The sequence below is a fragment of the Manis javanica genome, chromosome 7, assembly GCF_040802235.1.
Source record: "Manis javanica isolate MJ-LG chromosome 7, MJ_LKY, whole genome shotgun sequence".
Lineage (NCBI taxonomy): Eukaryota > Metazoa > Chordata > Mammalia > Pholidota > Manidae > Manis > Manis javanica.
Window position 1 is genome coordinate 96,643,991 of NC_133162.1, and position 24,093 is coordinate 96,668,083.

The 24,093-nt window shown below is 44.5% G+C and overlaps 2 protein-coding genes across 5 annotated transcripts in view; one reads left to right on the plus strand and one right to left on the minus strand.

Annotated features, from left to right (window-relative positions):
• C7H2orf76 (chromosome 7 C2orf76 homolog) overlaps positions 1-24,093 on the plus strand; it is a 112,626-nt gene that overhangs the window by 11,020 nt on the left and 77,513 nt on the right. The gene's annotated exons all lie outside the window — the stretch shown is intronic.
• LOC140850470 (uncharacterized) lies at positions 9,123-10,990 on the minus strand. Its single transcript, XM_073241331.1, has 2 exons — positions 9,988-10,990; positions 9,123-9,238 (listed from the first exon to the last, which is right to left on the minus strand). Exons 1-2 carry the CDS (start codon positions 10,988-10,990, stop codon positions 9,234-9,236), a joined length of 1,008 nt encoding a protein of 335 aa, XP_073097432.1. The 3' UTR covers positions 9,123-9,233.

The following is a 24,093-nucleotide window of genomic DNA, read 5'->3' on the forward strand; positions in this document are numbered from 1 at the left end:
TGATAGTCATTTAAGTTTGAATGTATTCTAAAAGTTTGTTCCTTTTTATTGTTGAGTAATATTCCATGATATGGATGAACTCCTTTGTTTAATTATTCACCTGTTGAAGGATAGATATATGTATTGTTTCCACTTTTTGGCTATTACCAGCAAAGCTACTGCTAGTCACTCATTTATAGATTCTTGTGTCTTCATTTTTTTCTAGGACAAATGCCCAGGAGTGCAGTTCTGAACCATATGGTCATTCCACGTTTAGTTTTTTAAGAAACTGTCATTGTGACTTTACCATTTTATATTCCTATAAGCAGTGAAAGATAGATCCAGTTTCTCCATGTTCTTGCCAGTATTTGGTGTTATTACTATTTTTTATTTTAGGTATTCTGACAGTTGCATAGTGGTATCTCATTGTGGTTTTAATTTGAATACCCTAATAGCTAATGACCCTAAACATGTTTTTATGTGCTTATTTGCTATCTGCATATTTCTTCTGTGAAATGTCTTTTTATGTCTTTTGCTCATGTTTTAGTTAGATTTTTTAATGTTTTGAGACTTCTTTTTATGTTCTAAATATTAGTCCTTTGTTGGATATGTGGTTTGCAAATATTTTCAGTTTTTATTTTGTCTTTTTGTCTTTTTAACAGAGTCTCTCACAGAGCATACATTTTTAATTATGGTGAAATCCAGTTTATCAGTTTTTCCTTATGTGTACTGGGCTTTTGGTGTCAAGTCTAATAATTCTTTGCCTACTCCTAGATCCTATTGTCTATTTTTTTTGTAAAAGTTTTATAGGTTTGTGTTTTACAGTCAACATAATCCATTTTGAGTTGATATATGCATTGTATTTTTAATTGTATCTACTGTTCATTGTTAGTATATACAGTTGGTTTTTGGATACTTATCTCATATCCTGTGACTTTGCTCAACTCACTTGTTCTAGAAAAATTGTTATTTTTGTAGATTTCTTGGGATTTTCTGTGTAATCATGTTATCTGCAAACATGTGCAATTTGTTTCTGATCTATGTATGTATCTTTTATTTCCTTTTCTTGTTTTACTGCACTGGCTAGAACTTCCAGTACTATGTTGAAAAAGAGTGATGTGAGTGGGTAAGCTTTATTCCTGATCTTAAGAGGAAGGCAGTTTTTCACAAGTATGTTAGGTCTAGGTTTTTTTGGTAGATGCCCTTTATCAAGTTGCAGTTTCCCTCTCTTCCTGTTTTTCTGCGAGTTCTTATCATGAATGTTGTTGAAAATTGTCATATGCTTTTCTGCATCGATTGATATTAATATGTGATTTTTCTTCTTTAGCCTCTTAACTTGGTAGATTACATTGATTGCTTTTTGAATATTGAACTAGCCTTGCTTCCTTGGAAGAAACCCCACTTGGTCATAGTGGACAATTCTTTGTATATGTTGCTGAATTACATTTGCTAATGTTTTAAAGATGTTTATGTCTATATTCGTAAGGGATATTAGGCTGTAGTGTTTTTTTCTTTTTGTAAAGTCTTTGTCTGGTTTATTATTGTGAAAGTGCTAGCTTCATAAAATGAATTAGGGAAATATTCCCTCATGTTTTTTGGAAGATATTGTATAGAACTGATGTCAATTCTTTAAATGTTTTATGGAATTCTTCAATGAAAGCTGAAACTAGAGATTTCTTTTTTGGGAGTTTTTAAATTATGAATTCAATTTCCTTCATAGTTGTAGGGCCATTCAAATTATTTATTTCATATTGGGTAAGTGGTAGTACTTTGTGTTTTTCAAGAAATTCATCCATTTTATATAAGTTGTGGAATTTACATACATATATGCATTCATAGTATTTCCTTATTCTCATGATGTGTGCAGAGTCTGTGATGATATCCTCTATTTCATTCCTGATATGGGTTAATTACATCTTCTCTTTTTTTTCTTGGCCAGGCTTGCTTGCATAAGATTTGTCAGTTTTTTTTTGACATTTCCAAAGAGTCAGCTCCTTTTTAATTTATTATCTCTCTATTGTCTATCTGTTTCCAATTTTATTAATATCTGCTCTTTATTATTTCTTTCCTTCTGCTTGGGTTTGTGTTTGTTTTGCTCTTCTTTTTCTACGTGCTTGAGATGGGAGCTTAGATGATTGATTTGAGACTTTTTATTTTATGTAGTGTATGCATTTAATGCTATATATTTACCTCTTACCCCTGCTTTAATTGTGTCCCACAGATTTTGTTATGTTGTATTTTCATTCAGTTTAATGTATTTTTTTAAATTTAAAAGTTTTATTTATCTACTTTTTAATTTTGGTATCATTAATGTACAATTACATGAGCAACATTATGGCTACTAGATTTCCTCCATTATCAAAGTTTAATGTTTTTTTCTATTTCCTTTGGGACTTCCTCTTTGACCCAGGGATTGTATAATAGTCTCTTGCCTAGTTTCCAAGTATTTAGAGGTTTTTGTGATATCTTTCTGATTTTGATTTCCAATTTGATTACACTAAGGTCAGAGAATATACTCTGTATGATTTCACTTCTTTGTCATATTTTCTTATGTTTTTCTTAAGGCCCATGATATGGTTTTACTGGTATGTGTTTTGGGAACGTTTGAAAAGAATGTGCATTCTGCTGTTATCAGGGGGATGTCCTATACATGTCCATTGAATCCTGTTTATTGATGGTATTGTTGAGTTTTTCTATGTCCCTACTGCATTTCTGTCTAGTTAAATTGCTGAGAAAGACATGTTGAGCTCGCCAACTATATTGTAGATTTGTCTATTTTTCCTTTCAGTTCTTTTAGCTTTTGCTTTACATATTTAACAGCTTTATTGTTTTCATACAGAGAATTGCTCTATCTTGTTGGTGGATTGACCTTGTTGGTCCAAGTTTTTCTTTTACCATTTTCTTCTGTTTAGACATCTCTTAGCCATTCTTATATGGCAGATGTGCTGCTAAGAAATTCTCTCAGTTTTCCTTCCTCTGAGAATGCCTTAATTTCCCATCCTTTTTGAAAATGTTTTCACTAGGCCTAAGATTCTGGGTTGATCTTTTCTTTCAGCACTTAAAAAATATTGTGCTGCTTCCTTTGGCTCCCATGATTTATGATGAAAACTTCACTGTCATTTGAACGTTTTCTTCCCTGTAAGTAATGTTTTTCCTCTCTCTGGCTCTTTTCAAGGTGTTTTCTTTGTCTTTAGTGCAAAAGTTTGATTGTGATGTGTTTTAGAATAGATTTCTTTAGGTCTGTCCTGTTTGCAGTTCACATAACTTCTTGAGTCTGTAGAATTTTATATATATATATATTTACCACAATTGGAAAGTTTTTAGCCATTACTTTTTTAGCCTTATCCTTTTACCCTTTCTTTTTTGAATTCTGATGACAGGAATATTACAGGTTCTGAGGCTCTGTTCACTTACTTATTTCTAAAGTCTGTTTTCTCTGTTGTTCAAATTGGTTAATTTCTGTTGTTTTATTTTCCAGTTCATGGATTTTTTCCTTTGTTCCCTCCATTCTGCGACTGAGCCAATTCACTCAGTTTTTAAAATTTCAGTTACTGTGTTTTTCAGTTCTGAAATTTTCATTTGGTTCTTTATAACTTCCATTTCTCTTATGAGACCTTTTACTTTTTCATTTGCTTCAAGAATATTTATAATTGCTTATTGAAACATTTTTATGATGTCTGATTAAAAACCTTTGTCATATTATTCTAACTTCTGTCATCTTGGTGTTGGCATTAGTTGATTGTCTTTTTTCATTCAGGTTGAGATCTTCCTGGTTCTTGGTATGCTGAGTGATTTTCAGTCGAATCTTGGATATTTTGGGTGTTGTTTGAGATTTTGAATCTTATTTAAATCTCCTGTTTTAGTGACTGTCTCTGACACCACTCTGACAGGAAAGGGGTTGGCACTGGCATATTACTAACAGGTAGGGTTAGAAATTCTGATTCCTGATTTGGTCCATGTTGACTGACACCTGAGGTGGGGGTGGGAGTTCTGACTCCCCATCAGGCCTCCAGAGGATCCCTCCCTCTTTAGAAGGGGTAGGGGTGCCTCATTACTGCTCCCCAAAGTATCTTCCATGGACGTTGGGGTGGAGGTGGGGGTGGCCTCATTATGGATGAGTGGTGAGAGTCCTGACTTCCCACCAGACCTCTTCTGATACCGCCTGTTAAGACTTTGTTAAATTAACATTTGTTAGGCAGAGCACAGGATGCTGTATGATGAGCTCAATAAAAGATCATAAGAGAAATTGAAATAGAGAAGTTTATTATTCACAGGTCCTGGAGGCTGTACATGCCACTCCTTGAGGGCACTCCATGGTGCTCCGTGGGGAGTTCAAGGCAGAGTGCAGACAGAGAGCAGTGGGATCTGGGGCACATGCCTTTATAGAGTCTGTGGGTGCCATACTTTGGGGTTCCCAGGCTAATGCTGGAATAGTTAATTCAAACCAAAAGCACAGGTTTTGGTAAGCCTCTTGGGGGTCTTATCTAAGGGGCATGCAAGGGGAAGGTACTGGGGGGACAGGGAAGACTTGATCAGTAGAACTACTGGGGAAGCCATATCAGGAACTTAATCTGCTTATTGCCCTTCAGGCTGTTACTTAGGGCATGTGCTTTCATGAGTGCTAGCATCAGTTTAACTTCCCTGTAGGCCATTCTGGAATGCCCAGGAAGCACCAATACTAATAGTTTGGTGGAGCAGAAGGGGCCTTACCTAATTGTGTTTGGCGGTAGAAGTCCGAGCTCCCCAGGTGGTCTCCACTGCCACTGGGATATGGGAGTCAGGTTCAGTATTCCCTAACTCCCTACTGTGCATTCTCTAACATCACCATGGTGGTGGTGGGTGGGGGAGCTCCTCATTGAAGCTTGGGAAAGTAGAGGTTTAGCCTCCATCTTGGCCTTTGCCAGTGAGGGTCGGGGTAAGGCTGCAATTTTTTCTCTGATTTCTTGCAGAAGTAGAGCATTTATCATCTACAAGTTTTGCTAGGCTGCCCCTTTCTTAGTCCTGTGACTAGAGAGAGCAAGCTTTTGTTCTGGCTTTTTTTTTCTTTCTTGCACCTCGTGGTATTTGCAGGTTTGCTGACTTCCTCAGCTTCACATCTGAAATATATAAAAACCCAGGGACCTCACCATTGTGTCATTTCTTGGGTTCCCAAGATACCTAGCTGGTCTGATGCCTTCTTGCCAACTTTCAGATCTTCTTGTGCCTGTTTTATAGATAATGTCCAGGGTTTTTAGTTGTACTTAGGAAGAAGCATAGGGAAAAGTTCATCTACTCCACCTTCCCAGATGCAGAAGTATAGGACAGTGCCATAAGATTTATTATTATTATTTCTCTGTGAATTATTAGATTTGGGGCCCACCATGCTCTAGTATGGCCTCACCTTAACTAATTACATTTTCAACAACCATATTTCCAAATAAGGTCACATTCTGAGGTACTGGGTGGGGGTTAACATATCTTTTTGGGAGACACAATTCAACTCAACAGTATTCATCTTAAAACTAGAAGTAAGTGAATTGGTATAAAAACACAATCCCTCCCCTTATGTGTCACTGTCTTGTGGTGGTGGGCAACAGGAAGCAAAGAAGTTGATATACAGGACTAAGCCAGCCAGGAAAGGATCTTCTGAGGAGGTGACATTTAAGCTGAGAACAGAGAAGATCCAGTTTTAGAAAAGCAAGAATGTTTCAAGCCAGGGAGCAACCTCTATAAAGGCCAGAAATAGAATGATGTACTGGAAAGAGGGCCAATGTAATTGTTGAGTGGTGACCCCAGGGAGACAGTGTTTGGGACTAAATCATTTAGGGACTTGCTGGCAATAATAAGGAGTTTGCACTTTGTCTTAGGGACCATTGGGGGGCCTTTGAAGAATTTTAAGCAGAAGAGAGATACTTAGATTTACATTTTTAGAAGATTACTCCTGTTGCTATGTGTGGTATGGATTGAGGGGACCAGAATGGTAGTGGGAAGACCAACTGGGAGGCTTTTCCATTGTTCCAAGAAAGACACAATCGTAACTTGGATTAAGGTGGCAGTAATGGAGGAGAGAAATGGGGAAATTCAACGTATATTCTGGGGAAAGAATTGATAAGATTTGCTAATTGATTAGCCAGAGGGTAAGGGAAAGGAAAAATCCTTTGCTGATGGCTTGAGCAACTCAGTGGGTGGTTGTGTAATTACTGAGATGGGGAAATCTAGATTGTTGGTAGGGGTCATATTTAAACTGCCAGGGTCAGTTTTGGATATGTTACTTGTTAAATGTCTGGTGATACCTAAGTTAGAGTAGTTAAGTAGCCAACTTAATGTATGAGTGTTAGGGTCCAGGCCTCCGAGGCTTCTCCAGAGAACAAACTACACAGGCATAGAGATGTAAATTCAAGCAAAGTCTTTATTCAGCCAGCTAGCTGGGGTCCAAGTCAGCCTGATGCAGCGGGTCTCAACAAGGACCCCGAGCACTCAGAGCCAAGGGTTTATATAGCATTTTCAAAGCACTTAACTCATAGTAATTTTCTACAACTATACATTATTCTTGCAAGACATATATCCTGGGGTTAAGCAAGGGCAGGGTAAGACTACTCCTCAATGGTTAGGGAGGTTCTGCACGATAAGCTTGGTATGTAAGATTAACTGACCAAGGTTAGCTGACCAAGGGTCACAGCTGTCCACCACCCGGTGCTCATGATTAACTTGTTTTTCAAGGCCTTACCCAGGCCCAGGTTTTTTTGTTTTTTTTTTTCTCTGAGTCACACTCTCAGAAAATGGTTTCTAGGTTTCTAAGATGGCTATGCTTATGCTAATTTACTAATCTTACTAATGCTTAGATTCTACATTTCCCCACTTTCCTTTGACCATTCCAGTCATGGAATGTTTGTTTCTTCCTGCTGTGTGAGTGAATGATACTGTGGTCTCAGCATTAGCACCTGAACAGCACTCACTCTTTCCCTAACAAAGGCTATTAGCTGGTTTAAGATACAGGGACCTAAAGTGAGAAGCAGTATAAAAATAAGCAAGGGCCCTGCCAGGGTGGATATCAGGGTTGTAAACCATGGGGATTTAGTAAACTAGGATTCAAATAGCCCTTGGCTGGCCTCTCACTCTCTCTTCCTTTGATCTGGCCTCTCTCTAAGTTTAGACATTGAATCTCTTACTATTCCGGAATGGTCTGCTGTTAAGGTTTAGCTAAGTTTTATTAGTTCTTTTTCCTGACTCTTAATGCTCTCTGCACTCCTTTACATTTCCCCCCTTTTCTTGATTAGACTGTGGAATCTTCCACAGCGGCATCTGGGTCCTGATACCTTTGACGAAGGACTAAGAGTTGGACAGTGTCAATTCTTTCCTGCACAAACTTAACAAGCCTGTTAATTATGCACGGGCCAATCGTAAACAGCAACAGCAGGATGACGAGCGGCCCCGCAACGGCCGAGAGAAGGGTAGCAAACCAAGGCTTGTATTTGAACCAAGACTCAAACCAGCCTTCGCTACTTTCATATTCTTTACGCCTCTTCTCTAAATCTTTTTTTAGTTTGGCCAAGGAATCTCTGACTGCACCTGTTTTGTCTACATAGAAATAGCACTCTTCTCTTAAGGCTGCGCATAACCCACCTTCCTTTAAGAACAAGAGGTCCAGGCCTCTTCGGTTCTGTAGGACCACCTCGGACAAGGAGGTGAGGGATTGATCTAGGTCTGATATTGTCTGTCGGAGTTGTTCTAGGTCTCTGTCGATTGCCAGCCTCAGGGCTGTGGGCCCCTTTTCTCGAGTTACAAGGGCTGCAACCCCCGTGCTTGCCTCTGCCATCCCTAGGGTGAAGAGGGTCCCAATGGTCAGGGCGGTAACAACCTCCCTCTTGCTCCGGTGGGGGCTCAGCCTTTCTTCCCAATAAGAAAGGAGAGATTCATGAGAATGATACATTAGGCGAGGTAGAAGGGCCACCAGCACACAAAACTCACTGTTAGCATTGAACACAGAGGTGGATAGGGCCAGAGTGAGGCCTGTCTTTGAGCAGAGCCACCAGCCCGAGGAGGGTATAATCCACTTTCCCTGCTCCCATGTAGTGTTATTATAGGAGGAGCATAACTGGCTCTGGGTCGTCGGGACTGTGCCTACACACGTACCAACGACTGAGACTTGAGCGATTGTAAGTCCCCATGGTCTCCCGTCCCAGTAAGTGGGATGGGAGTTGTTGATAGTATAGGAGCCATTTATCCCGATTGCCTCATAGGAAGGGGGGTGAACCTGGGTAGCATAGCCAACAGGGATCGGTGAGGGAGGAAGTGGTGTGCTTAAGAGTCTCTACAACTGCCTGCACCATTTCCCACATGGGATTATCTAACCCGGAGGGGGTGTGCTGGGCCCATAACCCAGAGGTAGATGGACTCGGTCCTCTCGTGGGCTCTGGAGCAAGTGTTCTGGTCGGCATTTTCTCATCCTTTTTGCTCAGGCCCTTGTCCTGGATTGAAGGTTTCTGGGGATTTATAACCGAGTTGGGACCTACGGCAGCGGTGGGAGTTGACACGGTTAATTTAATGATGAGGGTCGAGCCAGCATGCCCCCCATATTTATAATACACTATTCCCCACGCTAGTCCATTTATCCAGTGCGATACCTCAGTGGTTTTGCCCGTCTCGGTGAATTGAACTCTTACCCAATCCTGGTCCGTTTTGTCACAAGCCTTGGTTTTGTAAAGGGTCATAGGCTGGTGACGAGGGATGCCCTTGTTGACATAAGTAAATTTGACAGAATCGATTTTTGTAACTGTCCATCTCCAGTCCCCATCGTTCGAGGTTACACAGTCCCAGCTGGCACAAAAGAAGTCATGCCCCCCCCTCCCACAGTGCCTTCCTTTACCTGTTCCTGGGCAAGCATAAAACCCATGGGAGCGAGCCAAATTTGGAGGGATGGATCGGTAAACGGGGTTGATCTGTCGAAAGCAGAAATACAGGTCAGGCCACCAGGTTCCGATTGGCGCACTGTGTTGTGTGGAGTTGATGACTTCCCCATTGTCACTATCAGTCAGCATCCAGGTCAGGTTCCTTGGTTGATGGGGGTTGGTGCCTCTGATCCCCACAGATGGGGCTCCCGTGAAGATCCATACTAAGGAGCTTATTAGCAGGATCTCTTTCATCTTTGGCTTAAGTGTAGTTTTAGGGGATTGGCAGGATGCTGCCGCACCTTCCACTTTTCCTTACGGGCCCCTGGGTCTTTATGAGGCAGGACTTTCCAAACATGGGTGTGGTGTACCCAGGGAGTGATACCATCAACCTTGAGAGCAGTGGGGGTGGTAAACAATACAACATAAGGTCCTTTCCACCTGGGCTCGAGAGTCTTCACTTGATGTCTTTTGACCCATACTATATCCCCTGGGACTATGCCATGTTCCGGGCTCAGAATTTTCCCGCCCTCATAATATGCTCTGATCAGGGGCCAGATTTCTTGCTGCACTTTAGCAAGAACTTGCAACACATTCAGATAGTCAGGGGCTGGGTCCTCTGCATCGGGAAGCTGCACTCGTCGAGTTATAGGTGGAGGGGCCCCATACATTATCTCGAATGGAGTTAAACCATGTACATAGGGGGAGTTCTGAGCGCGGAAGATGGCTAAGGGAAGGAGAGTCACCCAGTCCCCACCAGTCTCCAATACCAATTTAGAAAGGGTCTCTTTTAAGGTCCGATTCATTCTCTCTACCTGCCCAGAGCTTTGTGGGTTATAAGCACAATGTAACTTTCAATCTACTCCCAAAGCTAGGGCTAGTCCTTGCAGGACTTTGCTAACGAAAGCCGGGCTGTTATCGGAACCTATTGCTTCAGGGACCCCATATCTGGGGATGATTTCTTCAATTAATCTTTTTGCTACTACCTGGCTAGTCTCATGCTTGGTTGGAAAGGCCTCCACCCACCCAGAGAAAGTATCTACCATAACTAGCAAATACCTGTATCCATACTTCCCTGGTTTTATTTCGGTGAAGTCTATTTCCCAATTCCTCCCTGGAGCCCTCCCCCTTTACCGGGTACCTGCTGGGTGCAGCCCTCTTGGGGCTGGTCTTAGCATTGCACAGCTACTGCATTCTTTCATGATCTGGCGAGTCACCTCATTCTGGTGGGGAAACACCAACTGTGCAGACTGGAAAAGGCTGAGCAGTTTTTTTCCACCTAGATGGGTGGACTTATGCAGATTAGCAAGCAGGTACTGTCCTAATGCTTCTGGCAAGATCAATCTATCCTCCTGGTCCCTACCCCAATGTCCCTCTCCAAGCACTTCCCCCAGGACTTGTTTCCTAATCCACTCAAGATCTTGAGGGGAATACTCAGGTTTGGGCGGCAGTGCGGGCAGTTCAGGTATGGGTATTTCGAGGGCCGCAAGCACAAGAGAGTCCGAGAGGGCTGCCCTCTTAGCTTCCGCATCTGCATGGCTGTTGCCGATGGCCTCGGGTGTCTTCTTTGATTGGTGGCCCGGTACATGTATAACTGCTTCCGCTTTAGGTTTTTCAACAGCAGCTAATAGTCTTTGGACTTCTTGCAGATTCCTCAGTCCCTTCCCTTCCGCGGAATGAAATCCTCTTTCTCGGTAGATGGCACCGTGGACATGGACAGTGCCAAAGGCGTATCTGCTATCTGTGTAAACGTTGGCCCGCTTTCCTTCTGCTCTTTCCAGGGCCTCAGCGAGAGCAATAAGTTCCGCCTTCTGTGCTGAGGTGCCAGGGGGCAGAGCTGTGCTCCAGACAACTTCCCCGTCGTGGGTTACTACTGCTGCCCCTGCTCTCCTGACCCCCTCCTGCACAAAGCTGCTCCCATCCATATACCAATTTAGCTCACAGTTCAGTAACGGTGTGTCTTTCAGGTCTGCTCGCACCTGGATAATTTCGGAAAGGATATCTCTACAGTCATGGATGGGGGTCGTCAGATCTGGGTCCGGCAGAAGGGTGGCAGGATTGAGGGTTACCGGGTCAGAGAAGGTGATTCGGGGAGAATCTAGTAGGAGCCTTGATAGTGGGTGAGTCTTGTGTTCGTCATCCATTTTCCCGGAGGATGCTTGAGGATCCCCTCCTCGGTATGTGGGGCTGTTATTCTCAGATTTTGGCCAAAAGTCAGCTTGTCTGCCTCTTTTACCAGTAGAGCGATGGCTGCTAGGATACGCAGACAAGGTGGCCACCTGGAGGCCATTGGGTCTAGCTGCTTGGACAAATAAGCCACAGGTCTCTTCCACGGGCCCAGCTGCTGAGCCAGAACTCCTTTAGCCACTCCCTTCTTTTCATCTACAAACAGGATAAAGGGTTTTTCTGGGTCTGGCAGAGATAGGGCGGGGGCCCGGAGGAGAGCTTCTTTTAGTCTGTCAAACGCCTCTTGTTCCTGCGTCCATTGCCAGCCCGGCCCTTCTTTGGTTGCTTCATATAGCGGTCGGGCTATTTCTGCGTACCCTGGAATCCAGAGCCTGCAAAACCCGGCTGAGCCAAGAAATTCTCTCACTCCCTGGGGTGAGGAAGGGACGGGGATAGCCAGGACAGTTTGCTTCACGGCCTGTGTTAGCCACCTGGCCCCATTAGATATTTTGTACCCCAAGTAGACTACTGACCTCTGACAGATGTGGGCTTTCTTGGCGCTGGCTCGGTATCCCAGTTCACCTAGTTCAGCCAGCAAGTTCCCCGTGGCTTCTTCGCACTCTTCATGGGTTTCTGTGGCCAGCAACAGGTCATCTACATACTGCAACAACGTCACGTTGGGGTGGCTCCTGCGAAAGGGCTCCAAGTCCTGGCTTAGGGCTTCATTGAATAAGGTGGGAGAGTTCTTGAAGCCCTGAGGCAGTCTAGTCCAGGTAAGCTGCCCTTTTCTTCCTCCCCCTGGCTCTTGCCACTCAAAGGCAAACAAAGGCTGACTAACTTCAGAGAGTGGAATACTAAAGAAGGCATCTTTCAGGTCCAGAGTAGTATACCACACATGCGTGGGTGGCAGGTGGCTGAGTAAGGTGTAAGGGTTAGGCACTGTAGGATGGATGTCTTCTACCCTCTCATTGACTTTCCGCAAGTCTTGCACTGGCCTATAATCTTTACTGCCAGGCTTCCTCACTGGAAGCAGAGGCGTATTCCATGCAGATTGGCAGGTCTTAAGGATTCCTGTCTCTAACAGTCTATGGATATGGGGTGCTATCCCTTTCCTAGCCTCTTCTGGCATTGGATATTGCCGGACCCGGATGGGTAGAGCTGCGGCTTTGAGTTGAACAACAACCAGGGATAGGTGTTTAGCGAGACCAATTCCTCCGGTCTCGGCCCATGCGGAAGGGAACTTCTGTACCCAAGAGTCTATCTCTCCCCGGCCCCCCTTTTCTTGATCCGCCTGAAACAGACGATGTTCATCGGCCAGGGAAAGAGTTAACACATGCGCCGGTTGTAGGGGCTGCCCTTCTTTGTCCATGATTTTTATCCCTTCGGGTTCAAAATGAATGCGAGCCCCAACCTTGGTTAATAAGTCTCTGCCCAGCAATGGTGCGGGGCTTTCGGGTACGACCAGGAATGAGTGAGAGACCTGATGCCTTCCTACGTCCACTTTTCTGTTAGTAGTCCAGGCACATTTCCTGGACCTTGTCACTCCCTGGACTATACTTGTGCGTCCTGGGTTTAGGGGGCCGTGGGCCTGGTTGAGAACTGAATACTGAGCCCCAGTATCTACCATAAACCCAATGGGAGTCCCCTCCACACACAGGGTTACCCAGGACTTGGGGAGGGGTGCCGAGCCCCGTCCCCATCAATCCTCCTCTCCTAGGTGCAGGGTCTTAACAGGGTTCCCTCTCCCTTGTTCCCTCCTTTGGGGGCACTCCCTCTCCCAATGTCCATATTTCTTACACAGGGCACACTGATCTTGTCCTAGTCGGGATTGACGGGGTCCTGTTCCTCGAGGTGGCCTAGGGCTCTCCTTCACCCCGGCCAGGAATATCCTGGCCATCTCTTCCCTCTGCTTCTTGTTCTCCCTTTTCTGAAATTCTCTGTCTTCCTTCCTATTTTTCTCCTGCATTACCCATTTCTCTTTCCTCAGCCTTTCTTCTCTATCTTCCGGAGTTTCTCTAGCATTGAAGACTTTCTCCGCCTGCTGCAGCAGTTCCCTAATAGAGATCTCCCCTAGGTCCTCCCGCTTGTGGAGTTTTCTCCGGATATCGGGGGCTGCCTGGTTGATGAATGAGAGGACTACAGCTGACCTATGTTCCTCTACTTCTGGGTTTATGGGGTGTACTGCTGGTAAGCATCAAACAGCCTTTCCAGATACGCGGCTGTGCTTTCCATTTCCCCCTGAACAATAGTTTTTACCTTAGCCAAGTTAGTGGGCCATCTGCCGGCCGCCCGGAGACCAGTCATCAGAGTCTGGCGGTAGACCCGGAGACGCTCCCTACCTTCTGCAGTTCCAAAGTCCCAATCTGGGCGCGTAAGTGGGAATGCCTTGTCGATGATGGGGTGGAGGGTAGTGGGTCTTCCATTTTCTCCGAGGACATTTTTCCTGGCTTCATTGAGGATACGCTCGCGTTCTTCCGTTGTGAAGAGAGTGCGGAGTAATTGCTGGCAGTCGTCCCATGTGGGACGATGGGTAAACATAATGGACTCCACTAAACCTATAAGACACTTGGGGTCCTCTGAGAAGGGAGGATTCTGTGTCCTCCAATTATAAAGGTCACTAGATGAAAAGGGCCAATATTGATATTGCTGAGCAATGCCGGTACCGATGGCACGCACAGGCAGAACCGGCACTGCTCCTTCTGAGGTGGAGGAGGGAGCCTCCCCTTCTTGTTCCCTGGCCCCTCCAGACCTTAGCTGCATTCCTCCAGTTCTACCTAGCGCCCAGCGTGGGGCCAGGGCGGGGGAGTGTGAAGAAGCTCTTTCCGGCCTCCCGCCTCCCTCTGCTGAAGAATCTGGGGAAGCTGCAGCTGCCTGGTTCCCGCTGGGTTCCCTAGCCGCATTTTCTATCCCCCCGGCAGCTTCACCCCTCTCCTCTGCATACGGGGGTGGCTGCTCAATCGGCGGGAGGGAGTAAAGAGGAGAACTGTCGGGGAGGACAGGCGGCGCACTTGGGTGCACAGGATTTCTGGCCCTGCGATCAGAGGGCTTTAATTTTTCCTGGGCAACTAGGATGGAGGTCTTTTGTGGGTCAGTATGAGGTTTCTCCACCAAAAAGGGCTCCAACCAGGAAGGGGGATTCTCGGCCAAATTTTCCCAGACAAGAATATAGGGAAGTTGGTCAGGGTGGCCCTCAGGACCTGGCCGGGAGATAATGGCTTTGATCTTGCCAATAAGGTCCAAAGAAAGAGACCCCTGGGCCGGCCAGCCTACTCCGAAGGAAGGCCACTCGACTGAGCAAAAGGTGTCGAGCTTACCCTTCTTGATGCCAAGGCTCATACTTAAGGCCTGTTCCTTGACCTTGGGGAAATGGGAGAGGATCAGACTCTTAGGAGTAGCCTGAGTCTGACCCATGGTGAGAAAGAAGAAGGAAAAAGAATATGAGGGAGACAAAGGCGAAGGATGAAGATGCCACTTCAAACAAAATGACTGTTGTATGTGCTTGTGAACGAGTGCCTGTCGTTGCACAGTTTTTCTTCCACGGGGGACGCGAATTTATCTGGGATTCGCGGCTGTGACCCCCTTATCCTGTCACGGGAGTCTTCTAGTGGCGGGCGCCCTAATGGCTCTTAATTGCCTGACCCGTGCCCGCGGGGAATGATGTAGTGGCAGAAAGGAGAAACGGAGAGAGCAGGAGAACCTTAGAACAAGGAAACTTAAAATGAGAAGTGCAAAAAGAAATATAAACCAAAACCAAAACACAGTAAAACAATCAATGATAACACCAAACACACACACCACATCTGATCGCACTCATTCGGACCGGTCCTTCTCTCACTCTGGTGCGCACCACACTCACCACTTTCAGGGTCCTCAAAAACTCCCGAAGGGCGTCCACTCGGACTGCCGCAGGGTGACGAGCTCGATCTTTTCCTCCTCGGGCGCCAGTTTTCTGCCGATCGGATTTGCCTTCCTAAGGCCGAGTCACTCGGACCCTAGGGCCAGGATTGGTTACCTGGACTTTTACCCAGGGTCGCTAACCTGGGGGCCGGGACTACCAGCCCAGACTTCCTCACTCGGGACCACTAACCCGAGACCATACACGGGATGGCGACTCCCGCTTTATAATGGATTTATGCAGACACGAGGGGGCGACCCTCGAATTACACTGCCCCGTCCGGACAGTTAGACCTTGCCTCCAGCCGTCCTTTGTTCTCAGGGAAGCTGCTTGTATCCCGGACGAGCCCCCAAATGTTAGGGTCCAGGCTTCCGAGGCTTCTCCAGAGAACAACTACACAGGCATAGAGATGTAAATTCAAGCAAAGTCTTTATTCAGCCAGCTAGCTGGGGTCCAAGTCAGCCCGACGCAGCGGGTCTCAACAAGGACCCTGAGCACTCAGAGCCAAGGGTTTATATAGCATTTTCAAAGCACTTAACTCATAGTAATTTTCTACAACTATACATTATTCTTGCAAGACATATATCCTGGGGTTAAGCAAGGGCAGGGTAAGACTACTCCTCAATGGTTAGGGAGGTTCTGCACGATAAGCTTGGTATGTAAGATTAACTGACCAAGGTTAGCTGACCAAGGGTCACAGCTGCCCACCACCCGGTGCTCATGATTAACTTGTTTTTCAAGGCCTTACCCAGGCCCAGGTTTTTTTGTTTTTTTTTTTTCTCTGAGTCACACTCTCAGAAAATGGTTTCTAGGTTTCTAAGATGGCTATGCTTATGCTAATTTACTAATCTTACTAATGCTTAGATGCTACAATGAGTTTTAACTCAGGGCTGAAAATATGTTTTAGAGAGTGGTCAGTATACAGATGACAAAGCCATGGATAGGAAAGAGATGGAAGAGATCTTCTAGGGAGAGAAGAGATGAGGTGCAATGCTGAATCTAGAAGCACTAATATTTCTAGGTGTCAAAGAGGAGTGGAGCCCAGAAAACATATAGAAAAGGAGCTGTAAAGTAAGAGACAGCTGGAGAGTCCACATGGTGTTACTGAGGCAGAAAAGAATGAGCAAATTCTTTAACCATGTCGAGTGTATCTGAGAAGTTAAGATCATCTTTTATTGACCTGATGTGAAGATAAGGTGTTTTCAACCTGATATGAAGATAAGGACTGAGACATGTCCAGTGGATTTGACCTCATGTTCTTTCATCTAAGGGGTGGGTGCAAAGTCTAATTTTTAGTAGATTGAAGAGAGAATGGGAGGTGAGGGATATAGGATCAGGCATGTGTAGACAGCAATATCTTTATTTTTCTGCAGTGTGAACACACTGGCCCTTTGCTTGGGGGAGACTGTCTTATAAGGCTGGAGGCTATGCAGACATCCTAGAAGAATCAGTCCAGAACAAAGGCCACCAGTGCTCTGCTTTCAAGATGTGCAGAAACTCAGACTCAAGGAGAATTGCTTCCCACTAAGAGCTACTCCTCATTTCTACACCAGGTTCTGGTGAATAGTTCTAGGAGTTTGCCAATCTGTCTGCCACTCATATTAATTGGACTGATGGGGGCTGGGATTAAATTGGTTCTGTTAGTCTCAGCATTTAATTAGGGCTGTTCTCAGCAAGACTCCAACCAGCAGTACAGGCCAACCTGCTGTGCAGACCTCAACCATGCCCCCAGGGTCCTGATCCCAGCCAGATGAAGAAATCTCAAAAACCAGCCATGGCCTTTAGAAAACTAGGGGCCTTTGTTCTTTGTTTTCTGTTGTGATCTTCCTTCTTGGTCTGAGGCATCATTCAGATGCAAGGGCATGTATTAGTTAACACAGGTTCACCCTGAGGCCTGAGGAAGCCTAGAGCATTTCTGTAATAATAACCCTGACCAGTGAGTTGACCTTCACCGGAATGTAGGGCAAGGTGGTGTTACTCATCATTTTAGCTAAAGTTAGGAACAGGTTTCTTACTACCTCTTCTAATTCAGAAGACTCATTGTAGGGAAAGCTGCCTATAGGGTGTGCTTAAGATACTGAATCACATAAGCCTCCTGGATGCTCCCCTGAGTAACCAAGGGCAGTTTTGGAGAGATTGCTACCATTAGTCTGGTTGCTGTTGTCTGACAGTTTGCTTATGGTGTTTTCTGAAACATCTGCAGGTCTAAGTTGCAAATAACAGTGTTTTTGTGGGGGGTAGGGGGCAAATTAATACTGGCTTCTACAAAAGAATCACAGACCTGGGGTGTACATGGTGTCCTTAGAAAGACTTTACAATTTACCTCTGGGACATACATGGTTCCAAGGGCACAGGTTGTCAGGGCCTCCAATGTGACCTTTGGCTAGCTGGTAGGCTTTAGGGTTTTACTTGAGTTCACAGCACTGCATTTAGAATTTGTTTTGTAGGGAATGCCTGAGGGCGGTTGTTCTGGTCCATCCTGTTTCTGTGAACCAGGTGAGAGGCCTTTGTGTGTCTCACACAGTGCGGGAGGGATGGCTGTGGGATTGGTGGAGAAGACATCTGGAAGTGTGGGCAGGTGTTTTGCCTGGGAGGTGCAGGAGCTGGGTTATATGTTTCTGATTAACTTATTGGTGATCATATCATTGGCAGAGCCATCTGACAGAGTTGGTAGATTCAGGAGCCAGTTACATTTAAGGAGCTTAAAACAGTTTGGGGGAAGCTCACCAGGGTGTTTTGCTTCATGAGGACTGCTCCAGGGACAGTTCTGAAGGACAAAAGATCTTTAATGAGTAATCCTACTCTCTTGTGTCTCCTGGGGTGTAAGTTCTCTCACTGTTTGCTGAGGTTGTTTTTCTTTTCCACCCCCACAAAATTTGTGTCATATTCCAGTAGCTCTAACTTCACCTTTTTCTAATCAACTCCTGTTCCCTGAAGGGAAATTTTATAAAACTTAAGAGACCCATTATGTCCCCCAGTTTGGCTTGTAGTGTACTTGAGTGGTTATTATCCTTGTGATCTAGGACCTTATCAATCCAGTAAGAGAATCCAGGTAGCTGAACCAGAATTACATTCAAACCCCCTGAACCTCCTTTTCGCCACCTGCCACATGGAGGATGTACCAGGCAGGCTGGCTAGGGGCTTCTGTAGGGTAAAGGAAGAAGCATTAGGCAAAAGGATGGTTAGTGTGGAATCCCAGGATTTCACATTGGTCTGCATAATTTACCGACCCCCTCTCTGTTGGTCCTGATCATTAACTAGGAAACAGCTGACAGTGGAGGCTCCCGTTTTGGGGACAGCCATGTTCAGTGAACAGACTGCTTATTAAGTTGTGTGCCCAGGAGGAGATGAGGGAGTTAGCATGAGAAATCTTTCTGAGTTGATTTTTTAGGAGGCGGTTCCAGTTCTTAACAACACCAGGTGCCTGTGGATAGTAGGGAGGTGTGGATGGTCTACTGAATACCTTGACTTTTAGCCCATTGTTTTAGTATTTGTGATAAAAGGTGTACCTTTGTAAGACTCCAGGTAGCATGGAAAACCAACATGTGGCACAGATTTGACGAGTGAACGTACTTGGTCCTTGCGCCCTGGTTAGTCACAGACTTGGAGTCAACTCACTCCCATATGGGAGTTTTAAGCTAAAGAGTCACAGCTGTGTCAGTATTGCTTATCAAATGGAAGTAATATATTTAAGAATTGGCAAGTTGGGCACTAGAAGCATATCAGGTTGATATGGAACAGTGGCAGCTCTCCCTTTGGGGAAAACTTTTTTCTCTGCTCCACCACGTGAAGCAAAAGTTGCTGGCTCAACAGAATGTTCAGTTCACCAGGGTTCTCCTAAATAATTGGGCCTAGTTCATGAATGGTTTGGCTAAAGTGAAACCCAGTGGTGGCTTGTCTTACCTGAGGGTTTCAGCTCTAGGAAAGTTCACTACGGATTTGGTGAGACAGAGAAATGACAATGGAATGTTCTTGGGGTAAAAGGGTTTTTACCCAGCTTTAGTCCCATGGTGGTAGGTTGAGCAGTAGAGTCATTTGCATCCAGCAGTCTGCAGGTCTCTAATCCACTTCTGTGTCTCTGTCTTCACCCAGAGCACTGGGCAGAACTCTTTATAAAGTGGTTCAGTCAGTCATAGCTCATTGCCTATGGGTGTGGAAGCAGTAACCTAGCAGTAGGCTACTAGTGAAGATCCAGGCCATAGGAACTTTCAATTTCCCCACAGGGCAAAATAACACATACTCACTCACTCACTCACCCACTCACCCACTCACTCACTCACTCACTCACTCACCCACCCACTCACTCACTCACTCACACTTGTGGGGACTGGCTAAGAAAGTGCAGCCCAGAGGCAGGCAGGCAGGAAGTGCCTATGAGGAGCAGGCTGGGCCTCACAGACACCAGCTGAAGCTCATGGGCCCAGGCAGGGTCAGGGGAAGGACCCAGCGGAAGGGTGAACAGTGTCAGACCCTACTGAGGTTTGGAGTCTCCCGGGTCAGGTCAGGCCTAAGTCAAGTCTTAAAGGGCTTCTCATTGATTCAGTTAGGCCCACCCAGGAAAATCTCCCTTTTGATTAAGATCATCTGATTGTGGACTTTAATTTCATCTGCAGAATGTATGTATTATAAAACAGTCACTCCTCTGTCCTCTCAGGAGAGAGTATCTCCTGGAGCCCATTGTAACCAGAAGCATACTGGAAAGGGCACTGTGGGGATTGTAGTCCAGCCTGGCCACGCTGAACCTTCACATACCCGTCCCAGACACACACTGTCTGCTACCCAAAGGGTTCAACAAGGTGCTAGCCTTTCTTTTTGGTGATAGGTGGCTGAGGAGACTGCTATTCCTTGATGACCAAAAGGATTGGGCATTGTGAATCCGTCTACATAGTCCCAAGAAACTTTACTTGGCAAGTAGGCCTCTGGATTTTGCTGGCTGAAGTGTGATAACAGCACAGCTACTGTGATTGAGGTTTCTGACTTGCTGACCAACAGGACATCTTCTATATATTGAAAACTTTGGACATTAGAGGGGCCCAGATTGCAGAAAGTTCTGACCCACCCATTCTTGATAAATGGGAAGGGAGCTTATCCTACCAGTATTTCTCTTCCTGTAGCTCTTCCTGATGGAGGAGAATACCCTCTGACACTATGGACAGGGAAGTATAAGTATGTATAATATTTCATTGATACATTCAGTTGTTGAAACAGTAATACTTAGAATTGGCCCAAAGGACCCCAGCCTGTAGATCATGTTAGTGTCCTTTCTCCACTGTGAATCCTGTCCAAACCCCATTAGCTGAATCTGAGAACCTCCTCCCTGAACATGGCCAAGTAGAATGGTGACTTGGGTGCCTGTATCCACAGAGCCATAAAAGTTTGAATGACTCCCCTCCCTAAAGTGCCTCAGCTTACTTGGGTGCATAAGGCCTTCAAGTCTTACTTGGGGACAGGGAGACCTCAGCCCACCGCTAATCATTCTTCTCCTTAAAGTAGATGTCAGGGTATAGGGTGAGGGGAGGGATCAGGTGGTATAGAGGGGAAGCAGCTTTGGGCCAGTAAGCAAGGCACACTTAGTTTCAGGTGGCCCAAGTGGCTATTCATGTCTCAAGTTAGTGAACTTGCCAGCCAGTCACCAAAGCTCTAGATCCTCATTACTGATGTCATTTGTTTCAGCTCTGATGACTCCTTTTCTCAACAGCTGCAGCCATATAGCCTCTCTTGTGGGGCCGTGGGGCTTGCTGCCTCATTGTCATGATAACATCCCTTCCTCCTCCCATCCCAGGGAGAGTGAATAACAACCAGAGCACCACTGGGCAGTTTGTTTGAATCCTGCCTCTTGCTGCTCATCCTCTACACGTTATCTTTAGATAACCCCACACATATCACTTGGACAAGAATATTTGCTGTGGGATCTCAGGGAATCTTCTTCTATCTCCTAATTCCTAACGTTTTTTCTGTTCCAGAAAGCCATGTCTCTGCCAGTATCCCATCCTTGTCATCAATAACTTCAAGATCGGTGAAGAGTCTGAGATTTTATCCTATTTGAAAGCTGATAAGTCAGACTGTCACTGGACACTGGCACAAGACATGGGACTTCTGGGTCAGGGACAAAATATTGTATTACAGCCGAGCCAGAGCATGAGCTTACTGTTTCTGATATGCCTCTTGCCCCCTAAGTCCATAGTTACAGAACCCAGAGTTTAGGTGATCTAAATATTTTGTAAAGGGCTGTTCAAACTTAGCTCAGAGGGAGACATTATATTTATTATACAGGATGGTAAACAACCCTGCCCTCTACTCTGGAGGGAGGTAATATTGCTGTTTCTCTGGGTTGTTGACTATACACACATCCTTGAAAAGATGGTTCAGAACCGAAGCAGCCAGTGCCTCTCCTCATAAGATATGCAGAAGCCTGAGAGACCCATGGAGAATTGTCTTCCCAACACAACATACAAGGACTGACATTCTCGCTGATGATTGTGATTAAGAAAAATAGAACTATTTTTGGTATACCATATTTAAGAAGGAATGTATGTGAAATATTCTTTCTAAATGGTTAAGTTTATAACCTTGTGGAAAACTCAACTCTCCAGAGAAGTTAGTTCTCTGAAAGTCTTATCTGCCTTGAGCAGAGAAAACACATTGTGTATTTTGTGAATTTGCTCCAAATTGACGGTCACAGGCAGGTCTGTGAAGTGGGTGGTGTACTCAGGGTGAACAGCAACTAAAGGTTTATTTACTATAATTGATGATGATCTTTCCTCAGGCCAGCTGCTGATGTCATGCAATAAAGGAGTTACAACATCAGGAAGCAGCTGTGCAGTCATCAGATTTAGCTAATATTTGTTTTACACTTCCTGCATTATCTAAACATTTAAGTTGGAAAGACTTTTTTTACACTAAAAAATGGTTGAGGTCAAAGACTTTAAAATCATAAGTTCATACATTGAAAATGTCTCAAGTTTTATGTCAGTGAAAAGTGAATAAACTTAATTTTCTAGTATTGCTTCAATTTGAATTATAGGCGCACCTCATTTTATTGAACTTCACTCTACTGTGCTTTGCGGATATTGTGTTTTTTGCAAATTGAAGGTTTGTGGTAGCCATGACTTGGGCAAATCTATTAGTGTCATTTTTCCAACAGCACTTGCTCATTCCCTGTCTCTGCTACATTTTGGTAATTTGCACAATATTTGAAACTTTTTTATTATTGTGTTTGTCATGGTGATCTGTGAGCAGCTGACTTTTGGTGTTCCCATTATAATTGTTTTGAGGTACCATGAACAAACTTAATCAGTAAGTGTTTTGTGTGTTCTGACTTATCCGCTGACCAGCCATTCCCTCATCTCTCTTCCTCTCCTCAGCCTCCCTATTCCCTGAAACACAATATTGAAATTAGGCCAATTAATAACCCTACAATGACTTCTAAGTGTTCAAGTGAAAGGAAGAATTGTACATCGGTCACTGCATCAAAAGCAAGAAATGATTAAGCTTAGCAAGGAGAGTATGTTGAAAGCTGAGAGAAGCTGAAAGCTAGGCCTCATGGGCCAAATTGTTAATGAATGCAAGTTGTAAATGCAAAGGAAAAGTTCTTGAAGGAAATTAAAAGTTCTACTCCAGTAAATACAGTAACGATAAGGTGAAATAGTCTTATTGCCGATATGGATGGAGACAGTTTTAGTGGTCTGGAGAGAAGGTCAAACCGCTACAAGATAAGTCAAAATCTAATCCAGAGCAAGGCACTAACTTTCTTTAATTCTGTGAAAGCTCAGAGAGGTGAGGAAGCTGCAGAAGGAAAAACTGAAGCTAGCAAAGGTTGGTTCATGAGTTTTAAGGAAGGAAAATATCTTTACAATCTAAAAATACAAAGTGAAGCCCCAAGTACTGCTGATGTTGAAGCTGCAGCATGTTATCCTGAAGGTCTAGCTCAGATCATTAATGAGGGTGACCACATTGAACAACAGGCTTCCAGTGGAGATGAAGCAGCTTTTTATTGGAAGAAGATGCCATCTAGGACTTTCATAGCTAGAGAGGAGAAGTCATGCCCAGGCTCAAAGCTTCAAAGGACAAACTGATTCTCTTTGGTGAGTTTAAGTTGAAGCCAGTGCTCATTTACCAATCAAAATATTTTAGGGTCCTTAAGAATTATGCTAAATCTACTCTCCCTGTGCTCTATAAATGGAAGAAGAAAGGCTGGATGGATGACAGTATCTATTTACATGGTTTACTGAATATTTTATGCCTCCTGAGAAGAAAAGATTCCTTTCAAAATGTTGTTGCTCATTGGTCACCCAAGAGCTGATCACTCAGCTCTGATGGAAATGTACAACAAGATGAGTCTTGTTTTCATGGCTGCTGATACAACATCCAGTCTGTAATGACTTTCAGGTCTTATTTTTGAAGAAGAACATTTCATAAGGCTATTGCAGCCATAGTGATTCCTTTGATGGATCTGGGCAGTCAATTGAAACCTTTCTGGAAAGGATTCACCATTCTTAGAGACCATTAAGAATATTTGTGATTAATAGGAAGAGGTCAAATATCAACATTAACAGGAGTTTGGAAAAAGTTGATTCAAATCTTCATTGATGACTTTCAGGGGTTCAAGACTTCAGTGGAGGAAGTTACTGCAGGTATGGTGGGGACAGCACGAGAACTAGAGTTAGAAGTGGAGCCTGAATATGTGACTGAGTTGCTGCAATCTCATGATCAAACTTGAATGGATGAGGAATTGCTTCTTAAGACTGAGCAAAGAGAGTGATTTCTTGAGATGGACTCTACTCCTGGTGAAGAGGCTGTGAAGATTGTTGACATGACAACAAAGGATTTATAATACACATAAACTTTGTTGATAACGCACCAGCAGGTTTCATATGGATAAGACAAATTGTAAAGCAATTGTCAAGTAAAAATACTTGATAATTTTGATTTTGCATTACTTAAATTTAGGGAGTAGACATAACCTTTCAAAGTATTTTAGTTTTTCAAGATAATTCGCCCCAGGAGTCTCAAAATTCAAGTCACAGACACCACTGCTGGGAAACCTGCCAGTTGCAGGAAGGAAGCCCAGCCGTGCATTCTGCCGGCTGGTCATTAGAGAATCTCCTCCATATTAACTGCCCAGGTGTTAGGTGCTTTTCTACACTTAAAGCTTCTCATATTTAGCTCATTTTGGATTCCATTCTC